Source organism: Neovison vison, chromosome 1 (genome assembly GCF_020171115.1).
Source record: "Neovison vison isolate M4711 chromosome 1, ASM_NN_V1, whole genome shotgun sequence".
Classification (NCBI taxonomy): domain Eukaryota; kingdom Metazoa; phylum Chordata; class Mammalia; order Carnivora; family Mustelidae; genus Neogale; species Neogale vison.
In genome coordinates, this window is record NC_058091.1 from 311,165,833 (window position 1) to 311,183,178 (window position 17,346).

Consider the following 17,346-nt stretch of genomic DNA (forward strand, 5'->3'; position numbering starts at 1 on the left):
TCCGTGACACAGAAAGTAAAGAACAAAACATCTCTGCTTTCTTAAAAAAACAATTAACTGTACACATTACAGTGCTAGCAATGTAAACATGATTTGGGGCCATGTTTGCGGAGTCAAAAAAATTTTCAAAATGCATGCAGGGGGGAGAAATACCTTACCAAAAAAAAAAAAATAAATAAAAGAATCATAAATTCAATAGCATTATTAGCCACATCTTAAATCTACCAAAGATAAATCTTTGGTGTGTTTCATAAAGATACCAAATCAAAGTATACCAAACAAGAGGGTAATTATCCAAAGCCAAGGAACAAAAACCCGAAAGATGGCACTTGTCCATTAACACTGCGTATTATTCTCAAAAAGGATTTCAAACTGATGGAACTCCAGTTCAAGATTCTAAGCAAATAACTTAAAAAAAACCCAAAACTTTCCTTTAATCATGAAAAAATGTTTTACATATTAAATCAGCAATAATATACTAAGAGAAATACATATAATTAAAAAAAACTTTAAAAAGGTTCATATAATAAGCTTTTATTTTAGGACTATTCTTGTATAACTCAGAAACAAAATAATGCTGACTCAAAAAGCAAACTAACAAATCAGCTCAACTAATCCACTGGCTTCTCTAAGACTACAGCTACATTCTGGATGCAGAGTTTCCAGCATTCTTACTGGACATTTTTCTGTCCAGTAGTGTCCAAATAAGCATAAAATCCACCATCCTCTCATTCAGTGCACCTGATGTGAAAGTTAAGAAACCCACAAACCAGAGCGAGTATTGGGATTCTGTCCACCAACCCGTGGCCAACGTCGGACCACCTGTGCAGACATCACAGAAGGGCTGGGGAGGGGGTCCCTAGACTTGTCACCATTAGCGCAATGACATCCTAAGAAGAGATCAGGGGTGTACCTTTCTTTTTTGTGTCTTCCTTAATTTTCAAGTGGACACAGTGTTCTCTTCTGTCCGTGAGCTGCAGTCTTTGGAGAAGGTTTTGTACCTCAGAATCACTGTTGGGACAGATCACATTGAAGGCATCTCCAGGCTGATAGGAAAAATCTGTTTTCTAGAAACAACCAACATGAAAGAGAAAAAAAAAAAGTCCAAGAGTTAAAGAGTTTTAGTTATGGGGTAACAAAAGCGTGTTTTTTACTATGATCCTTTAAAAATATGAATTAGAAACAAAATGATTCTAACTGCAAAAAACAAATAAGCCCAACTGAACAAATCTTTTTTTTTTTTTAAAGATTTTATTTACTTGACAGCGACGCAGTGAGAGAGGGAACACAAGCAGGGGGAGTGGAAGAAGGAGAAGCAGGCTTCCCACCGAACAGGGAGCCCGATGGGGGTTCTCCATCCCAGGACTCTGGGATCGTGACCCAAGCTGAAGGCAGACACCTAACAACTGAGCCACCCATGTGGCCCTGAATCTTTCATTATAAATTATCATTTTTTTTTAAATTTTAAGTAATTTCTACACACACTACGGGCCTCCAACTCATAACCCCAAGATCAAGAGTCACATGCTAGCCAGGCACCCAAAGTTACTTTAAAGAAAAAAAATTCAGTTATCCAGTGTTTTGCTTTAAATCATTTCAGTATTTTTTACCATGTTAGTTAAAACTATTCTCATTTAAGGTGTCTCAGTAAGTAATGTTTTACCAATGTAAAAACCCCTCTTATGAAAACATCCATGATGAGGGAGAGAAACCATTTAGGGCTGCCCACACTGGCTCTCAATTTCCTTTCTGTAGGGGAAGACGACGGGTCGGAGATGACACTAGTCTTCCCTACTGAGCACGGGCCCCCGCAGCACCCGGCGGGGCACTGTGCGTGAACGAGGGCTGGCCGGGCCGTCCCCGCCGCACGGCGGTTTATGGAGGGCTGCGGAACGAGGGCAGCGTCCGGACCCAGCCTCTGACCGCACGTGCTCCCGCCTGGCCTGTGAAGGGCACAGCCTGACCCCAGCTACTGGCCAACCCTCACCACTTTATGACAGAAGTATAGAACGGAATAAAAAAACAAATGCTTCAGTGGACAAAGAGTATTTAACAATATGGATATTAAAATGTGGACTGTGGAACAGTCAACAGTAGGTAAGCAAAACCACCTGGCTTGATGCCCGTCATCTGTTCCCCAGGAGGGGTTCACCGAAGTCGACAGGCACAGCCCTGACACAGCCTTTCCTGCGAGCACAACCCTCCCCCCAGGACCTCCATCAAACACAGAGCAGATGACTCCGAAGACCTAAGTCAAGCTTTACTGAGGTTACGGGATTAGCAAGTGGCCAGTGGTTTGGGGCAGGGGTGGGCTTGTGGACGGAGGTGAGAGGCAGCACGGGAGCCTCCGAAGCTACGTGAAAAATGTTTCTACGGAAGTATTTTCCTGGGGCGTGGGGAGCGGGCCGTGACTTCTTCCAGAGTCTCAAAGGAATGAGACCGTCACTGTGAAAAATGAAGCACTGGAGGCCCGTCTGGCCTGAGCGCGACTTCCAACTACTGGCCGGCCTCGGGTGAGCAGGGGCCTTTCCCAGGGCTCTTCTCACACCGAAAAGGCTGCTCTGACTCCATTACTCCTCCGCGGCTGCCTGGGTAAGGGAGCAACGCTGGCCTTTCAACGGAGTGACCTGCGGGGTCACTCCTCATGTGAAGCTCCTTCCTGAAGTGACAAGAACGGGTGTGAGGTGGGGAGGAAGAATGAGGGGTCAAGAGTAGAGAGGCAGAGCTCCTGTAGAGGCGCCCCTCCCTCCCGAGTGTGTGGACTACGACAGCACGCAAGTCTCCGCGCTTCCGGACAACGGCGCTCAGAGATAATCCTGTGACTTACCGAAATGTCCAATTCCACCAGGAGAGTGGTTTTTATGGCATCATTTGTAGTCAGTTGAACTGCCTTTGAAATTGGAACTTGAAAAATTGGATCCACTGAAGTCACAGATGCTTGGCTCTCCTCCTTGAGAAACAAATGTGATAAAATATTACTAAATGCGATTTTCCATTTTACTTGCCATTGCTTCACTTAGTGACCAGGTAAGATCAATAGGATTTTATAAAATATCCTAGATATTTAAGTATTCTTATCTAAGGCAGTGGCTACAGACATAGGCCTCTCAATATTTCAGAAGAGATAGCTCATCGTATCTTAAACTCCTTGACTATCATTTGACTTCAACTCCTTGACTAAATTTCTGGGATATATATTGAAAATAACAGATACCAGCATTTTCCTATGAAGGTCTAAGAGTATTCCAAAATAAACCATGCAAAAGGAAACCATATGCATGCACAATTTCAGAAAGGAGATGCTAAAAGGAAGGACATATTTAGGGCTGGAAGATGCCTGAAGAAAGGTTCACAAGAATCTGCAGAGTGGCGGGCCCTGGCGTGGGAATGTTCCACACCTACGTCAGTCGGTACAGGAGCCACTAGCCAGATGTGCCTAAACCCCTGAATTCTTAGTTTTATTTTCATTTATTTGAATTTGAGTGGTCACACATGGCTAGCAGCTTTTATATTAGATAGCATAGGTCTTGGGAAACTGCAAAGAAACCCAATTCGTTGCACTACATCTGCTTCTTTTCTAACTCGATGTTTCTAAGTTCTATTGAAGACAGAAACTTACAAAATGCTCATCAGTTAATACTGGATAAATGGCCATGTGGAAAAACTAGAAAAAGGATCAAACTCAGAGCCTGACAGTCATGACATATGGGGCACTGGGAGATGCCGCCCAAGACCGACCTCAGCAAGGCTGCTGGTAACGTTGTCAGCAGATGGCCCTCAGCGGGCCCAGAGTCATCTCAGAGAGTGACCTCAGCATTCCCAGGTCACACCCCCTTTCAGAGGCAGCCCACATCCAACGGCTCATCGAGGACTATAAAGGCCCAGCACTTTGCCCCAACTCAGGACAATGTTGAAGGGCCATCCTAGCTCTGGAGAACCCTGTTGAGGCTAGCCGGGGCGTTTGCTGGGACACATCACAGTGCACGTCTCACTGTGCCCACTCCTGCTTCTGTCCTCTGCATTCCCCAAGGTGAGGATCCCAAGGGGATAACCTAAGAAATAATCACACAGTTCTATTCCAAGGAAGCCAGTTGGTGACAGCTGGCGCTAGCCCGGTTTCAAGGAAGATGCTACATGGGCGTCTGGAGCTGCATCGCCCACCTGGCTGATGATGAGCACACAACACTGGTGACAGCTGGGAGAGAGGGAGCTCAAGGTGATGACAGTGCACGAGCTAAGTGCGATGATACCATAAGAGGGAAGGCATTAGAGTGTACGCAGTAGCTGGTGCTTCAGATCTATGGGGAAATGGCACCGATAAGGCCTGCAGAATTGTGGGTATTGCCAACCTTCCATGATAACTCTGGAAAAAAATGCAAAAAAAACTGAGAAAAATTAATGAACAATTAAGCACTAAGTGTGAAAGCCAGAGGACAGCTCTGTAGCACACAAAGAAGCTGCTCATCTCTTGCCGGCTAGAAGCTGCTCATCTCTTGCCTGCTAGAATGCTAAGACCTGACTCGGAGAGGCACAGAATGGCCTGCTGGCAGCTGGGAGAGGGACATGTGGGTTAAAAATCTTGAATCCCTAGATTTCCTTGAACCTGCTGAGCCTGCACAAGTGACTACTTCTGCCTATGAAGAGCAAGAATGTCCTCCTCGCATTCAGACCTCCGTCTGGCAAGACAGGCCCATACCCCCACTCCTGCATCCCATCTCCTCTCCTGGCTGCTGGGCCAGTAAGGCTTAAGTCACGACACACCAGGCCTCAGATGGGCTGGGCCAGCTAAGGCAGGAGAGGGACTACGCTCTGAAGAGTGTGCAGGACACAGCAACCGCACCAGCAAAAACCAGCAGCGTGTGCACAAGATGGAACGTTGAGGTCCCAGGCCAACAAGGGTAGAATGTCAACTTGGACAGAGAAGTTTTGCTCACTGGGAGCACTATCTCAGGATACTGGCTTTAACACCTTGGCAACAGCCTCTAGAGATGGTTACGAGGCCAAGGAGGAAGCTAAAGTCCACACTAAATGAGGAAGAACTGCTGACAGTTCCATGGCCAGCACCAGATGACAGGAGTAAAAGGCTCAGAGAAGTAGACAGAGTAGAACGGATGAAACTATGAAGAGCCAAAACCTGGAGGGCCCAGAGCACACTCCATTGCCAAGGCCGACAGGACAGTGCTGGTGAGGGGCACCGACAACATGGAGAAGTTCAGGGCTGGCCGCTCTGCTGGCCAGAGCTAACAGACTGGGCCAAGAATAAGGGCGGACGGGGCGCCTGAGTGGCTCAGTCGTTGAGCATCTGCCTCTGGCTCGGGTCATGATCCCAGGGTCCTGGGATCGAGCCCCACATCGGGCTCCCTGCTCGGTGGGGAGTCTGCTTGTCCTTCTCCTCTGCCCATCCCCCTGCCTGTGCTCACTCGCTAGCTCTCTCAAGTAATCTTTAAAAAAAAAAAAAAAAAAAAGAATAAGGGCGGACCACCGAAGAACAGAGGGACGTGGGAGCGCTTAGTCAGCGAAGTCCTGCGGGGTGTTGGAGGGAGGCGTAAGTATCCCAGCAGGAAGGCTGGAGGGGTGGCTGAACGCAGTCTCCCATGGGTAGGGGAGGTGGTGAGGGAGACTCAGCAACCTCGCAGAGATCATACTCGGTCAAGTTCTTTCAGGCGGTAAACATACACTGGGCCAAGGGGAATACCCAGATACTCCAGGAACTGCTAGAAGAGGGTCCAGCTATGCTGTTACCCAGGAACTCAAAGTGTCATCATGGGCCACATACTAGAGTGGGACCTACAGGGCCAGGCTGTAAATGGGAATCCTGGGCCAGGTCTGGTTCCATGGGTCCACTCAGTTCTTAGCCTGTGGCTAAGGGCTGTACAGTGGGGAGGCCAAGAGGAAGCCTCTAAATTTGACGCTGTCCTCTCCCCCCACCCAAGTAGAAAGTGAAAAATACTCCATCCTGAGGAATGGCAGGGATCCATACTGTATCAATACTACCCCTAAAAACGTACAGGACCAGGGATGGTCTCCATCTAACTCACCAACCCAGTCCCTGCACGCAACCGGGCAGATGCTGGGGGAGAACAATGAAGCGCAACGAACACTAGCAGTAGCCCCAGTGACGGCTTCTACGGCGGATGGTTTCCTTTGCTAGGGCGGACTAATACGACCTCAGGCACAGGGCATGTGGAGAGAGTGAGCCGCTGGGCTCTTTTCCATCTCTACCCCTAAAGAGGGGCACACTTTCACTTGGAAAATTTCCATTTACCATTTTGCCACCAGATTGTGATAATGCTCCTGCCAGCTGTTTCAGGACAGCCTGAATCGACGCAGAACATCTGGACCTTCCACAGAAGGTCACGCCAGCCCACGACATTAGGAACATTATGCTACCCACTACCCACTACCCACTACCGACTCACACGCAATGTGCAAAGTGGCCAGTGTGTGGGAGTTTCTGGAAAGGCCAGGCCCTGTGCAGACTGCGAGGCCAGTTTCCAGGAGTCCGGAAGCCTGAGGCACGTCAGGATGCCCCCTCCAGTACAGGACACGCTAGTGCATCTTGTACCTCACGTCCCCTGGAGAGCAGGGGAAGAGCTGGTGGGTCTTCAGGCCCTGCAAGCAGCAGCACTTGCCACACCAGGGAGGACGGTGCCGACCCAAGCACCAGGGGACACATCGGGCAGCGGCTGTGAGGGGGCCCAGGCAGGAAAGGGCTGTGCGGCAGGTCTGAGCGATGGTATGGACGAGAGCCCCCGCGGCCTGCACCACAAGATCTGGAGACCCCACAGGTTATGAGACACCAGCGCTGGGGAACTGACGCCATGTGGAGCCGGACTGGCAGAGAGGACATTGAGGCTCAGCTGCACGCTCTGCCCAGTGCTGCTTCCTCCTCCCCTTCTCAGTTCCCTAATGTGAGGACCCCAAGAGGATGCCCCCCCAAATCTTTTTCCAACCCCTAATCGTCTAAGCATATCCCTTGAGCAAATGTACACGAATATGCGTTAACTGGGTGCGATCTTAAATATCTCTCCACCACGTTACCAGGAACTGAAGCCTCTTTAATGACCTGTGCCATACCCCAAGCCTTCTCAGACCCTCCTCCTCAGGAACGTTCACGTTCCTGTTCCTCTGCCACATGCACTGTCCTTGCAGCCTGCGACGGGGCGGGGGGGGCGCTCTCACCCTGCCCGTGCCACCCCCACCCGCTGTCCAGCCAGAGGCTCACTCGTCACTCCCCTCTACTCCCAAGCCTGAAAAAATACTTACCCGAAGTACCTCACTTAACTAAACAACTTGCACAATAATGGAGCGTAAGTGGAAAGCAACACCTGACAGCTGTTCCTATAAACACATTTGCCTGAATGCTCTAGGAAAACACCATAAGCAGATGTTAAAAAACCATTATCCTATCAGGTGCTGGCCAACAGTTCTAAGAGCTAGAAAGCTGTATTTAAATTGCTTCTAATAAATAAATAAATAAATAAATAAATTGCTTCTAAGTTGTACTTAAATTGCTTCTAAAATGTCTGGCCTTGCTTCATTAAAATAAGAAATCAAGAAACAAGAAATCGCAATCCTGCACCCCGGGGAAGCTTATGGGAGACAGCGCACGGGGAGCCCACCGTGAGCCACGCTAGAGAAAGGGGGCGGGGCTCCCCGAAAGAGAGGCTGCGGCGGAGTCTCGGCCTGATGGAAGAAGTGTCAGGGGGCCGCACGCTGGCAGTGCTGAGGAGAAAGGAGTTGTTAATCAACTTAATGCTCAAAATTTAGAGACTACTTTAAGGACACTTCTTTATTAAGAGAAAAAACACACCTGACAAAAAAATGACAATATAGGCAAAAACCAGGCTGTAAAATTTCACCAAGAAAAAGAATAATCCCCAAAGTGGCGCACCCAGGGCACCCAGGACACAAAGTCCCTGCTGGAAAAGCGATTGTGCTGTAAAGTCGCACTTCAAGTATAGCTGAGGTCATTTCCTGAGTGCCCACAACACCTGCCATCACCTGACCCACACAGAAATTAAGAAACAAATTAATTCTCCAAAATGACAGAGGAACTGAGCTCTTAGCTATTCTTGCTTCAAAGACAGAAGTGACATTATGCAAGCGCTTCTGCCCAGGCACCTTCTCTGGAAGGGGCCAGACAGTAACCATCTCAGGCTCGCCCGCCTCCAGGCACCCCCCTGCCACCCCCCGAACCCCGCCGCTGTGGCACAGAAGCAGCCACAGGCCACATGGGGACGGACGCGCAGGCCTGGGTCCCGATAAGCCTTACTTTCCGAGGCAGGCGGCAGGCCGCATGGGCCCATCAGGCCGGCTTGCAGACCCCTGCTGCAATGCAGTAACGACAACGAAGCGGCTGCTCTGGGAAGCGGAGGTTCTGCTCTGGGAAGCGGAGGTTCTGCAGCCGGCGGCCGGGGGGAGGGGGGCACTTACCTGGCCCGGACACTCCTGCAGGCGCACGTGCAGGTACTCGGGCGGCGCGGCAGGGGTGCTCAGGGCCGCCTGTGAGAGCGGCGGTTCCGAGCGGGTGAGCGAGGACTCGGACTCCGACTCCACCACTGGGGCACCTGACCGACCTCCGTCCACTGCATTCTGTCCCCGCTCCTCAGGATCCCTTCTCCGCAGATCACCTAATCTCAGAAGTTCAACTTGTGATTCAATGTGTAGTAATTCTGGTTTCAGAGGATCCATCCTTCGGGAAGCATCCAATGCCACCCTGAGAGCGCCGATTCTCTCCGCTTTTCCTCTACTGGACGTGAAGTGCTTCGTGAGGGCAGCCCAGAGTCCATCAACCCATGGCTCCACCACAAGTTCTAAACTGGGTTGTTGCAATAAAAAAAGGGAAAAAAATGCCTAAGTTCTCCATTTAAATACAAAATCATGGGATAATGGCAGTCTACTTGGCAGAACGCTAGGCAATTAAATTAAAAGTCATTAAATATAATGACTATTCGAAATACAAAACATACCTATGATTAAGTTAAAAGCATTATAGTGTGTTTGTTAGAACTTCAGCTGTAAAAAATATTGAGCATAAAGGTCAGAACAGAAATGAAGCCATTTCAATAATAGGTAGCAGGAATGGGATTGCTCTTAACTTCCTAAAATACAGTTGGTACTATTTTAAGAAGTTATAATTGTAAGTAAGCCTGCGAAATTCTGATGAGGATAACAGAACTTATCCCAAATCCAAGCCTACTCTAGTATCACGTGATAATTACAAATGTCAATGCAACATCATTTCTTCCCCCTAATTCAGTGAATTTTTTTCCCCTACAAATTAAAATATCACCAAGAAATCCCTCTGAATTAATGCTCGGTATTCTAAGAGTTCAAACCTTTAACTGGTTCTGAACATTTCTGATGAAATTTTCAGGGCGTCTGAACACAAGAGAAAGAAAACCTAATATTCCTGTAGGAAAGCTGAATGAATCATAGATAAGTTTTAGAATGTGGCAGTGTATTCACTAATAGACAAAGGAGGGCAAGCCAACAATAATATTCCTACATTCCCTGAACGGAGAAACTTTAACTGAACAAGTAAGAAACCACGCATCAGAATCTTGGAAATCACAGCCTTTTCATTTTTAATCACAACTCAAAGGAGGTGTCAAGTAAATCCTAATTCATAAAGTTAAGTGACAGAAAAAGGCACATTTCAGACTTCTGTCTTACTATGACTCTGGCTATAATCTCGTTAGTACAAACCCATCCTTCAGAGCCTTTGGGAAAGCAAGGACATGAAACTCAGGGTTCAGCAATGACAGCTACGTTTAAAACGCCATCTTCGCAGCTCAAAAATATTAAGTCGGTAACACCTCCACTAGGAGAGCTAATGTTCACGGCACACTTACAACAGGGCAAGTATTACTCTAAGAGGACAACCTGCATCAAGTCATTTGTTCCTCCCCCAAATTTTGCATGACACACACTATTATCCCCTCTCACAGAGGGAGAAAGTGGAGCACACAAGTAAGTAATACGACCAAGATTTCAGTGCTCCGTGAAGGCGGTTGGCTATCACGGATCTGCAGGCAGGCGACTGGACCCCACTCTGCATCCTTGTACCCATCAGTGTGGGGGCTACCACACTACGCCAGGGTATCTCCTTGAAAATAATTTTAGAAGAGGGCAAACTCAAGCGAGGTAGTTAGGCTGAAAATTGAAGAGCTACACATTGATGAAAACACTTTCAGGAATTTTAACGCTGGATCCAGTAAACGAACAGGGCAACTGGAAGACTGAAGAGAAGGAAAATGTGGATTCAGTGACAGGTCCCGTGGGTTCTGTAAGAAGTTAGCAAGCACATGGCTCATACAAGACAATAAATAAAGGCAACATGACTCTGGCAAAAAACAAAAAACACAAAAACACACACAAAGAAATCAACATTAAGGGTGACCAGACTAGAAGGTGAACACGCAAGGCGATACAGCAGAGCTTCGTCACGATCAAGAACATACGCACTGGGCGGTGCGAAAAGACCAGCGCATCGCCCTCACGGACGGAGCATGAGGGAGCGGAGGGTGGGCTAAGCGGAAAACGGAAGTGTTTCCCGCAGCCCCAAGCCAGGCAGCGCTATGCAGAAAAGCACAGCATGTGCTGAATTTGTCGTCATTCATAAGCAAAGATCAAGTGGGTGAGAATATGCACACCAAGTAGGAAAAAAAAAAAAAAGAGGTGGTCAGCTGTCACCTGCTGAAATAGCCAGAGGCTGAACGATAAACTTAGCTGTAGGACAACATCCATTCCAACTCTGAATAAACACATCAAGAGGATTTCAAAGGTGGCCCAGAGGGTGAAACGCTGAGCTGTAAAACCACCAGTGAACTAATGGAAACAGGAATTCTATTTCTGGCTGGCATGAGGGCAAGCAGCCATTAAGACGGTAAAGAGAGAGCCAGGGCCCACAGCGTGCCGGCGCGTGAACGCCTCTGGCCTGCGCTCACTATGCCAGGCGGGATGGGCGGCCTCCGCGCCAGGACCCGCATCCAGTCCCTGTGTGTGCTCTGCGGAAAGCAAACACGCAGGCGATCGAAGTTCCTAAAGAAAATGCAGACTTCTACAAATGCCTCCAGGGCATCTTTACAGATTTCTTCTTTCAGCAGAATCTGGAGGCCCTTAAAGTGAACAGAATATGGAAATCAAGCCCTGGCTGATCTTTGGTCCTAGGGCTAAAAAAAGCTAAAAAAAAGGAAAATAACTTTCAAAATAAAAGCTTCAGTGCTAAATCAAAAGTCATCATATTTCATAAACTCACAAGCTTTCATGTAGTAGAGAGAGGGGCCGACTGGAAATGTGGAGGGAAGCACACTGCTCTTACCCCACGCAGTCATCCGCATGGCCCGTGTCATAGAAGTGTCTGGCACCCAGCTCCTGAAGTCGCTTGTCAATGATCTTCCCGCCGTTGCAGAAGTACGTGTATTCCGAATCACCCAGCCCTGGGGAGCCCAAACGGGTTATCAGTGCACACACAGTAAGGTTTAAATGTAAGGAAGATACACAGAACAAATATTTAAAACAATACCATTCCATGCTCTGATTAATAATGCACACCTTCTTGTCTCCTGAGGTTTGCCCTGGGTAAATACTAAGTATGCAAATATTTGCCTTCTATTTTACAATATTACAGTAAGAGACCCATCAAAATAGAAACACTCCTTGGCCACTGTTAACAAATATTTTCACATTTTTTGTTTCCATGAATCTGTGAAAAAATATGGAAATCTTAAAAGAAGAATTAGATAGGTTTAAAAACAAACAAACAAACAAACAAACATAGTATCTGTATTTGCAGACTTCTGATCTTGTGCAGACAGGTCTGCAAACTACATCCTGTGGGCCAAATACAACTCCTGGACTGAGCCACCCAGGTGCCCCTGGACGGTCTTTATAAAGTCATGCTGCAACATAGACAAGCCCATTTGTTCACATAGTTTATGGCAGCTCTCCAGCTGCAACAACAGAGTTAAGTAGTTGTTACAAAGAACACATGGTCTGCAAAGCCTAAGACAGTTATCTTCTGGCCCTTTATAGATTTTACTGACCCCTAATTGAGAGCATAGACAGGTACATCTGCAACATAATTTCTGTATTTCTGTGTTAGGTAAAATAGGAACTCCTATGTTTCCTGGCAAGAAAATGGACTAACATTTTCATACTTGGTTAAAAACTTAGGATTAAAAGTGTTAATTTCTCAGTTGTTTAATCATCTCCACATACTTTCACAAAAAGAATAGGGTAAGCGGGGCACCTGGGTGGCTCAGGTGGGTTAAAGCCTCTGCCTTCGGCTCAGGTCATGATCTCAGGGTCCTGGGATCGAGTCCCACATCGGGCTCTCTGCTCCGCAGGGAGCCTGCTTCCTCCTCGCTCTTTCTCTGCCTGCCTCTCTGCCTACTTATCTACTTGTGATCTCTGGCAAATAAATAAAATCTTTAAAAAAAAAAAAGAACAGGGTAAGCAATTGCAGTGGGCATCGGAGGGTCCATAAATGGCCTAACAGTGACTAGAATGGTTGATACCTTTTTTGAGGAATTTTTTAAAGCAACACATACATGTTCATTCTTGAAAACAGAAGTTGGAAAAAACTTGAATTAAAAAATGTAAATGGGGTGCCTGGATGGCTCAGCCATTGAGCATCTGCCTTCGGCTAAGGTCATGATCCCAGGGTCCTGGGATCGAGCCCTGCATCAGGCTCCCTGCTCAGCAGGAGGCCTGCTTCCCTCTCTACCGCTCCTCCTGCTTGTGTTCCCTCTTTCACTGTGCCTTTCACTGTCAAATAAACAAAAATCTTTAAAAAAATGCTATTCCAGGGGTTCCACAGAGGAGCTGCTATGAAGCGAAGACAGGGGAGGCATTCACAGAACACAGGACACCATAGAAATATAAAACATGTAACCATAAACAGAAAACCAACAACAAAATCTGCACAACTCTAGATCATGGTTTTGAAGGATACATTCAGATACCAGAATTAAACCAGGAATAACCGAGGACCCGCAGAGCGCAAACACGGTCCATACCCAGTAATCCGTAGCGCAGGTGAGCAAGGAAGTCTCCCGGCAGGGCCTTGTCCTGTATTGCTTTCACGAACTTGCGAGCGGTGTCGGGCGGGTCTCCAGTGCCCGTGGTGGAAACCACCACCACGAGAGGCGCTGTTTCAGTTTTCAGATCATACTACAAAACGAGGACCATGCGTCAGGGATCTACAGCTGTACATAGTTCTGACTTGACACATCAGCAAGGCAACCAGCTAGATCTCCTCTATCCAGAACCAGGCATGTGTGCTGCACGAGGCTTCACAGCAGAGGATGAGGAGGCGGGGGGGGGAGTGCAAGCGTTACTCCTCAGATAACATGGAACCTGGCCCACTCCTCACCCCCTCCGGATCCTGGGAGCTGGGAATATGGAGGGGGTGAATGGAAACCATTGGCAGAAAAGTCGGCAACTTACAGATAAGTTTCTTCACTCTAAACCTCACCTAATTTAAATATTCCAAAGAGAACTCTTCACCCTCTCTCTTCCTAATGACTCCATGATCTCTACTGCTCATGTGTATCATCGAATCTGACTGAGGGATTCACCACTTCATGCTGATACAAGGATTTGAGCTAACAGATTACCAGGTGATACAATGCTTACAGGAGACAGCACACCCTGTATAGTGCTAACTGTAACCCTAACCCTAACTTTTACAGTTCATGTAACTTTGTCTTAAAAAGGACTACCATGACCTAGCAAGTAGACAGCTATCTGTTTAAACATGGATCAACAACTAGAGAAACCAATGAGCTGGGGAGAGCAAACAGGACCACTAACATGACTGGTAGCATTCACCTAAGGTTCAAATAGCTGCTGTCCTAGGTGGTGAGGTGAGCCCAAGGGGCCAAACAGGGCTAGTTATATTGTGCTGACAACTTGTTGTTTACAGTAACAGATTCAGATTATATTCTCCACACCAACACCGAAGTTGCTGTAGGATTACAGGAACTGCTGACTGGCGGAATCCTCCACGATGCTCCCTGCGGGGTGAGTGGCTACATCTGGAGTCATCTTGACCCTGACACATACAGAAACATGAAGGTTCTCCCATGAGTGGAGTTTATAATTCACTTGTGCTGCTGAATCTAGTCCTTTGAACTACAGATGTGGAAAAGGCCAGAGGAGACTATGAACTTGAGTATACTGGCTACACTGAGGTTAATTTTTAAAATACTGAGGGAGGGGCGCCTGGGTGGCTCAGTGGGTTAAGCCGGGGCCTTTGGCTCAGGTCATGATCTTGGGGTCCTGGGATCGAGTCCCGCATCGGGCTCTCTGCTTGGCAGGGAGCCTGTTCCTCCTCTTTCTCTCTCTCTCTCTGCCTGCCTCTCTGCCTACTTGTGATCTCTGTCTGTCAAATAAATAAATAAAATCTTAAAAAAAAAAATTAAAAAAATAAAGTACTGAGGGAAATTTTTATTTTATTTATTTATTTATTTTTTAAAGATTTTATTTATTTATTTGATAGAGACACAGTGAGAGAGAGCATGAGCGAGGAGAAGGTCAGAGAGCGAAGCAGACTCCCCATGGAGCTGGGAGCCTGATGTGGGACTCGATCCTGGGACTCCAGGATCACGCCCTGAGCCGAAGGCAGTCATCCAACCAACTGCACCACCCAGGCGTCCCTGAGGGAAATTTTTAAAGTATTAGTGGCTGGCATATCAACTTGTCCTTATATAAAAAGCTCCTGCTAGTTGCTACAGACTGACTTGTAGAAGACAGTAAAATCCAGAAAACTCCATCACACTAACTTAAAGAAGAATACAGATCTGTTACAATCTTCCATGACCTAAGGTAGGAATTTCTGCAGAGACTGAGCCTAAAAATAAGCATTCCCTGCCATAAAGAAGCTGAATCTTCTCTAGAACCTTCCACCCCTGCTTTAAACTGTAGTCCACAAAGGAACTGCCTAGTCCTTCACTTGGAGGAACTCTGACATGAATGGCAAAGTCTTTATTTTGAGGAAATGCAAATGGGGCACTTGGGATTCGAGAGTTGAAAAACACACAAGTGCAAGCAAACACTCATCTGTTTAGTTCTCACAGCCAACGAGAGAGAAAGGAAGCACTACGACTACCCCTCACAGTTGAGTAGTTACTTGTTTTGGCTTTTGAAACTGTTGGGTCAAATTCAGATGTACACTTGTATGTTAAAAAAATGACAAATTTTAACAAGAGCTGATAAATTTCTAAGCGTTGAAAGAAAAGGGAGCATGGAGACATTTAGCAGCCTACTTTGCTGTTTAACATCACTTCCCAACCAACATACTCTGAGCATAAAACACAGTAAAATCCCTGAGTAGCCACTCACCTTATCTGACTCACTAATACAGTGAAGATCCGCGGAAAATCCATGTGCGAATGCTTTTTCACTTATTTCTTCCGCTATGGCCTTCGCTTGTCCTTTCTGTGTAGCATAGAGTAACAAAAACCTCCTCATCACCTCACGGCATGTGCTACAGCTTCAACACACTGTGGAACAGAAGAGACAGGGATTTCTCTTTGTTCCTAACTGAGGCATACACCACAGGTGTTCTCCCGCTCAGTCTTTCTAAAAGCCTCCGACAATATCCACACCTAACATGAAACGGGCTTCTCTAAGTACGTGAGCGTAATACTCAGCGAGTCTAAAGAAGAGAATTCATCCAACCAGGGAGAATACAGGAGTAAAGCTCTAAATCCACGGTTCAGAAATCGGACGCTGGGGTCCGACTACTCGCCCTCGACTCCGGCGCCCATCATGCAGGACGGCAGAACTGCGAGCAAGCTTTTCCACTGGTCTGGGCCTCAGCTCCCTCGCCCTTGAAATGGGAATAACAGCACCCCGCCCCGACAAAGATGTGCCAGCTGTGGAGATCTGAACCACAGCCGAGACACAGCAGTGTTCAATACATCTGATGTTTTTATGTTAACAAATGCAATGGGGCGCCTGGGCGGCTCAGTCGGTTGAGCACCTGCCTTGGGCTCAGGTCATAAACTCCGAGCCCTGGGATGGAGCCCTGAGGCAGCCTCCCTGCGCGGTGGAGAGTCTGCTTCTCCTCGTCCTCAACTTGTACGCGTGCTCTCACTCTCAGATGAATACATGCTTTTCTTTTAAAAAAGTGTAAAAATTCCATTGGAAGTATACGATTCTGTTCCTACCTGTTCCGAATGCCAAATAAGCTAATCACAGCAGTGACGTTCATCAACTGCGTACTCCGCTCTACTTCAGTATCAGATACGTACACACGCGAGTGCACACGTATACACGCACGGACAGAGAGGAAATATTTCCAATCCACTCAAGCTTAAGATGTGTTTCCTGAAGAGAAAACCAGGAGTAAAACACGGGCCTCTCACAGACTTGTCTCCCTATACTCATCCAGGATCTAAAGCTGGGGGCACTGGAGGGCGCCTGGCTGGCTCAGTCCAGAGTGTGAGACCCTTGACCCCCAGGGGGTGAACTTCCAGCACCTGCAATGGGTGTAGAGATTACTCAGTAAATTAAACTTAAAAAAATAATAACAAAACCAGGGGACTGACTGCCAACTTGTAGGGGCAGATTTCAATAAATCAGTATCAAATCCTGGGGTTTCAGAATGGACCATCAGAAGTTTTACATCCATTGGCCAGGTACGTCTAAGATAAATTAAGCCGCAAAGAAATTAAAAGGATTGTGTTGGGTAACACTGAGCGCACGGAATGCCCGTACGGAACAGCACACCGCCTGGCTCCGAGCAGGCGGCCAGTAAGTCACCCGAACCAACGAACAAATGCCTGCTACGAAGACGACACACATTTTGGGCTCAGCGACAACTGTGGAAATGCAGTGATGGAAATGTCACCGCTTACTGTCACCACAGCTAAGGACCTCGAGCTCTTCTGGGCGCCAGGCACAGCCCCGGGCGCTCCCGAGGAGGAGGAACCCCTCAGGCCCACCACCACCTTACAAAGGTCTGTGACCCCGTTTCTCAGAGGCGGATCCCCGACACCTGCCCGGCTCCCGCAGGCGGAGAACCGGGGGAGCAGCACCCCGCGTGACCCCCGCGGCCGCACCCCTTTGGGGTCGCCCCCTTGGCTCTAGGGAAGTGTTCGGGACACAGACGCCCACGGAGGCGCCCACAGGGACCTGCGGGGCCAGCGCCGCTCGTGCCAACGCCGCTGCGGGGCCCGACCCGCTCCCGGGCGGCGACGGGAGACCCCGGACCCAGCCTCCGGTGCAGCCCGCCCAGCCGCTCTCCGCCCAACCCGGCCCGGTCCCTGACCCACCCGTGAGGGCCCAGCCCGGCCGCGAGAGGGACGTGCGGGCGCACAGGCCGGTGCCTTC

At 48.0% G+C, this 17,346-nt stretch overlaps 1 protein-coding gene across 4 annotated transcripts in view; it reads right to left on the minus strand.

Annotated features, from left to right (window-relative positions):
- The window catches only part of MTRR (5-methyltetrahydrofolate-homocysteine methyltransferase reductase), a 32,642-nt gene that overhangs the window by 15,153 nt on the left and 143 nt on the right, over positions 1–17,346 (minus strand). For 2 of the 4 annotated variants that reach the window (XM_044233949.1, XM_044233956.1), the window contains exons 2-8: positions 16,182–16,341; positions 15,352–15,512; positions 13,026–13,179; positions 11,327–11,444; positions 8,437–8,821; positions 2,828–2,950; positions 914–1,067 (exon numbers count right to left, since the gene is read on the minus strand). In XM_044233949.1, the coding sequence (XP_044089884.1) occupies positions 914–1,067; positions 2,828–2,950; positions 8,437–8,821; positions 11,327–11,444; positions 13,026–13,179; positions 15,352–15,480 (1,063 nt within the window). In that variant the 5' untranslated portion in view covers positions 15,481–15,512; positions 16,182–16,341. Of the gene's footprint in view, positions 1–913; positions 1,068–2,827; positions 2,951–8,436; positions 8,822–11,326; positions 11,445–13,025; positions 13,180–15,351; positions 15,513–16,181; positions 16,342–17,288; positions 17,334–17,346 lie in introns of those variants that run through there. The other 2 variants (XM_044233965.1, XM_044233973.1) reach the window with 2 other exon arrangements.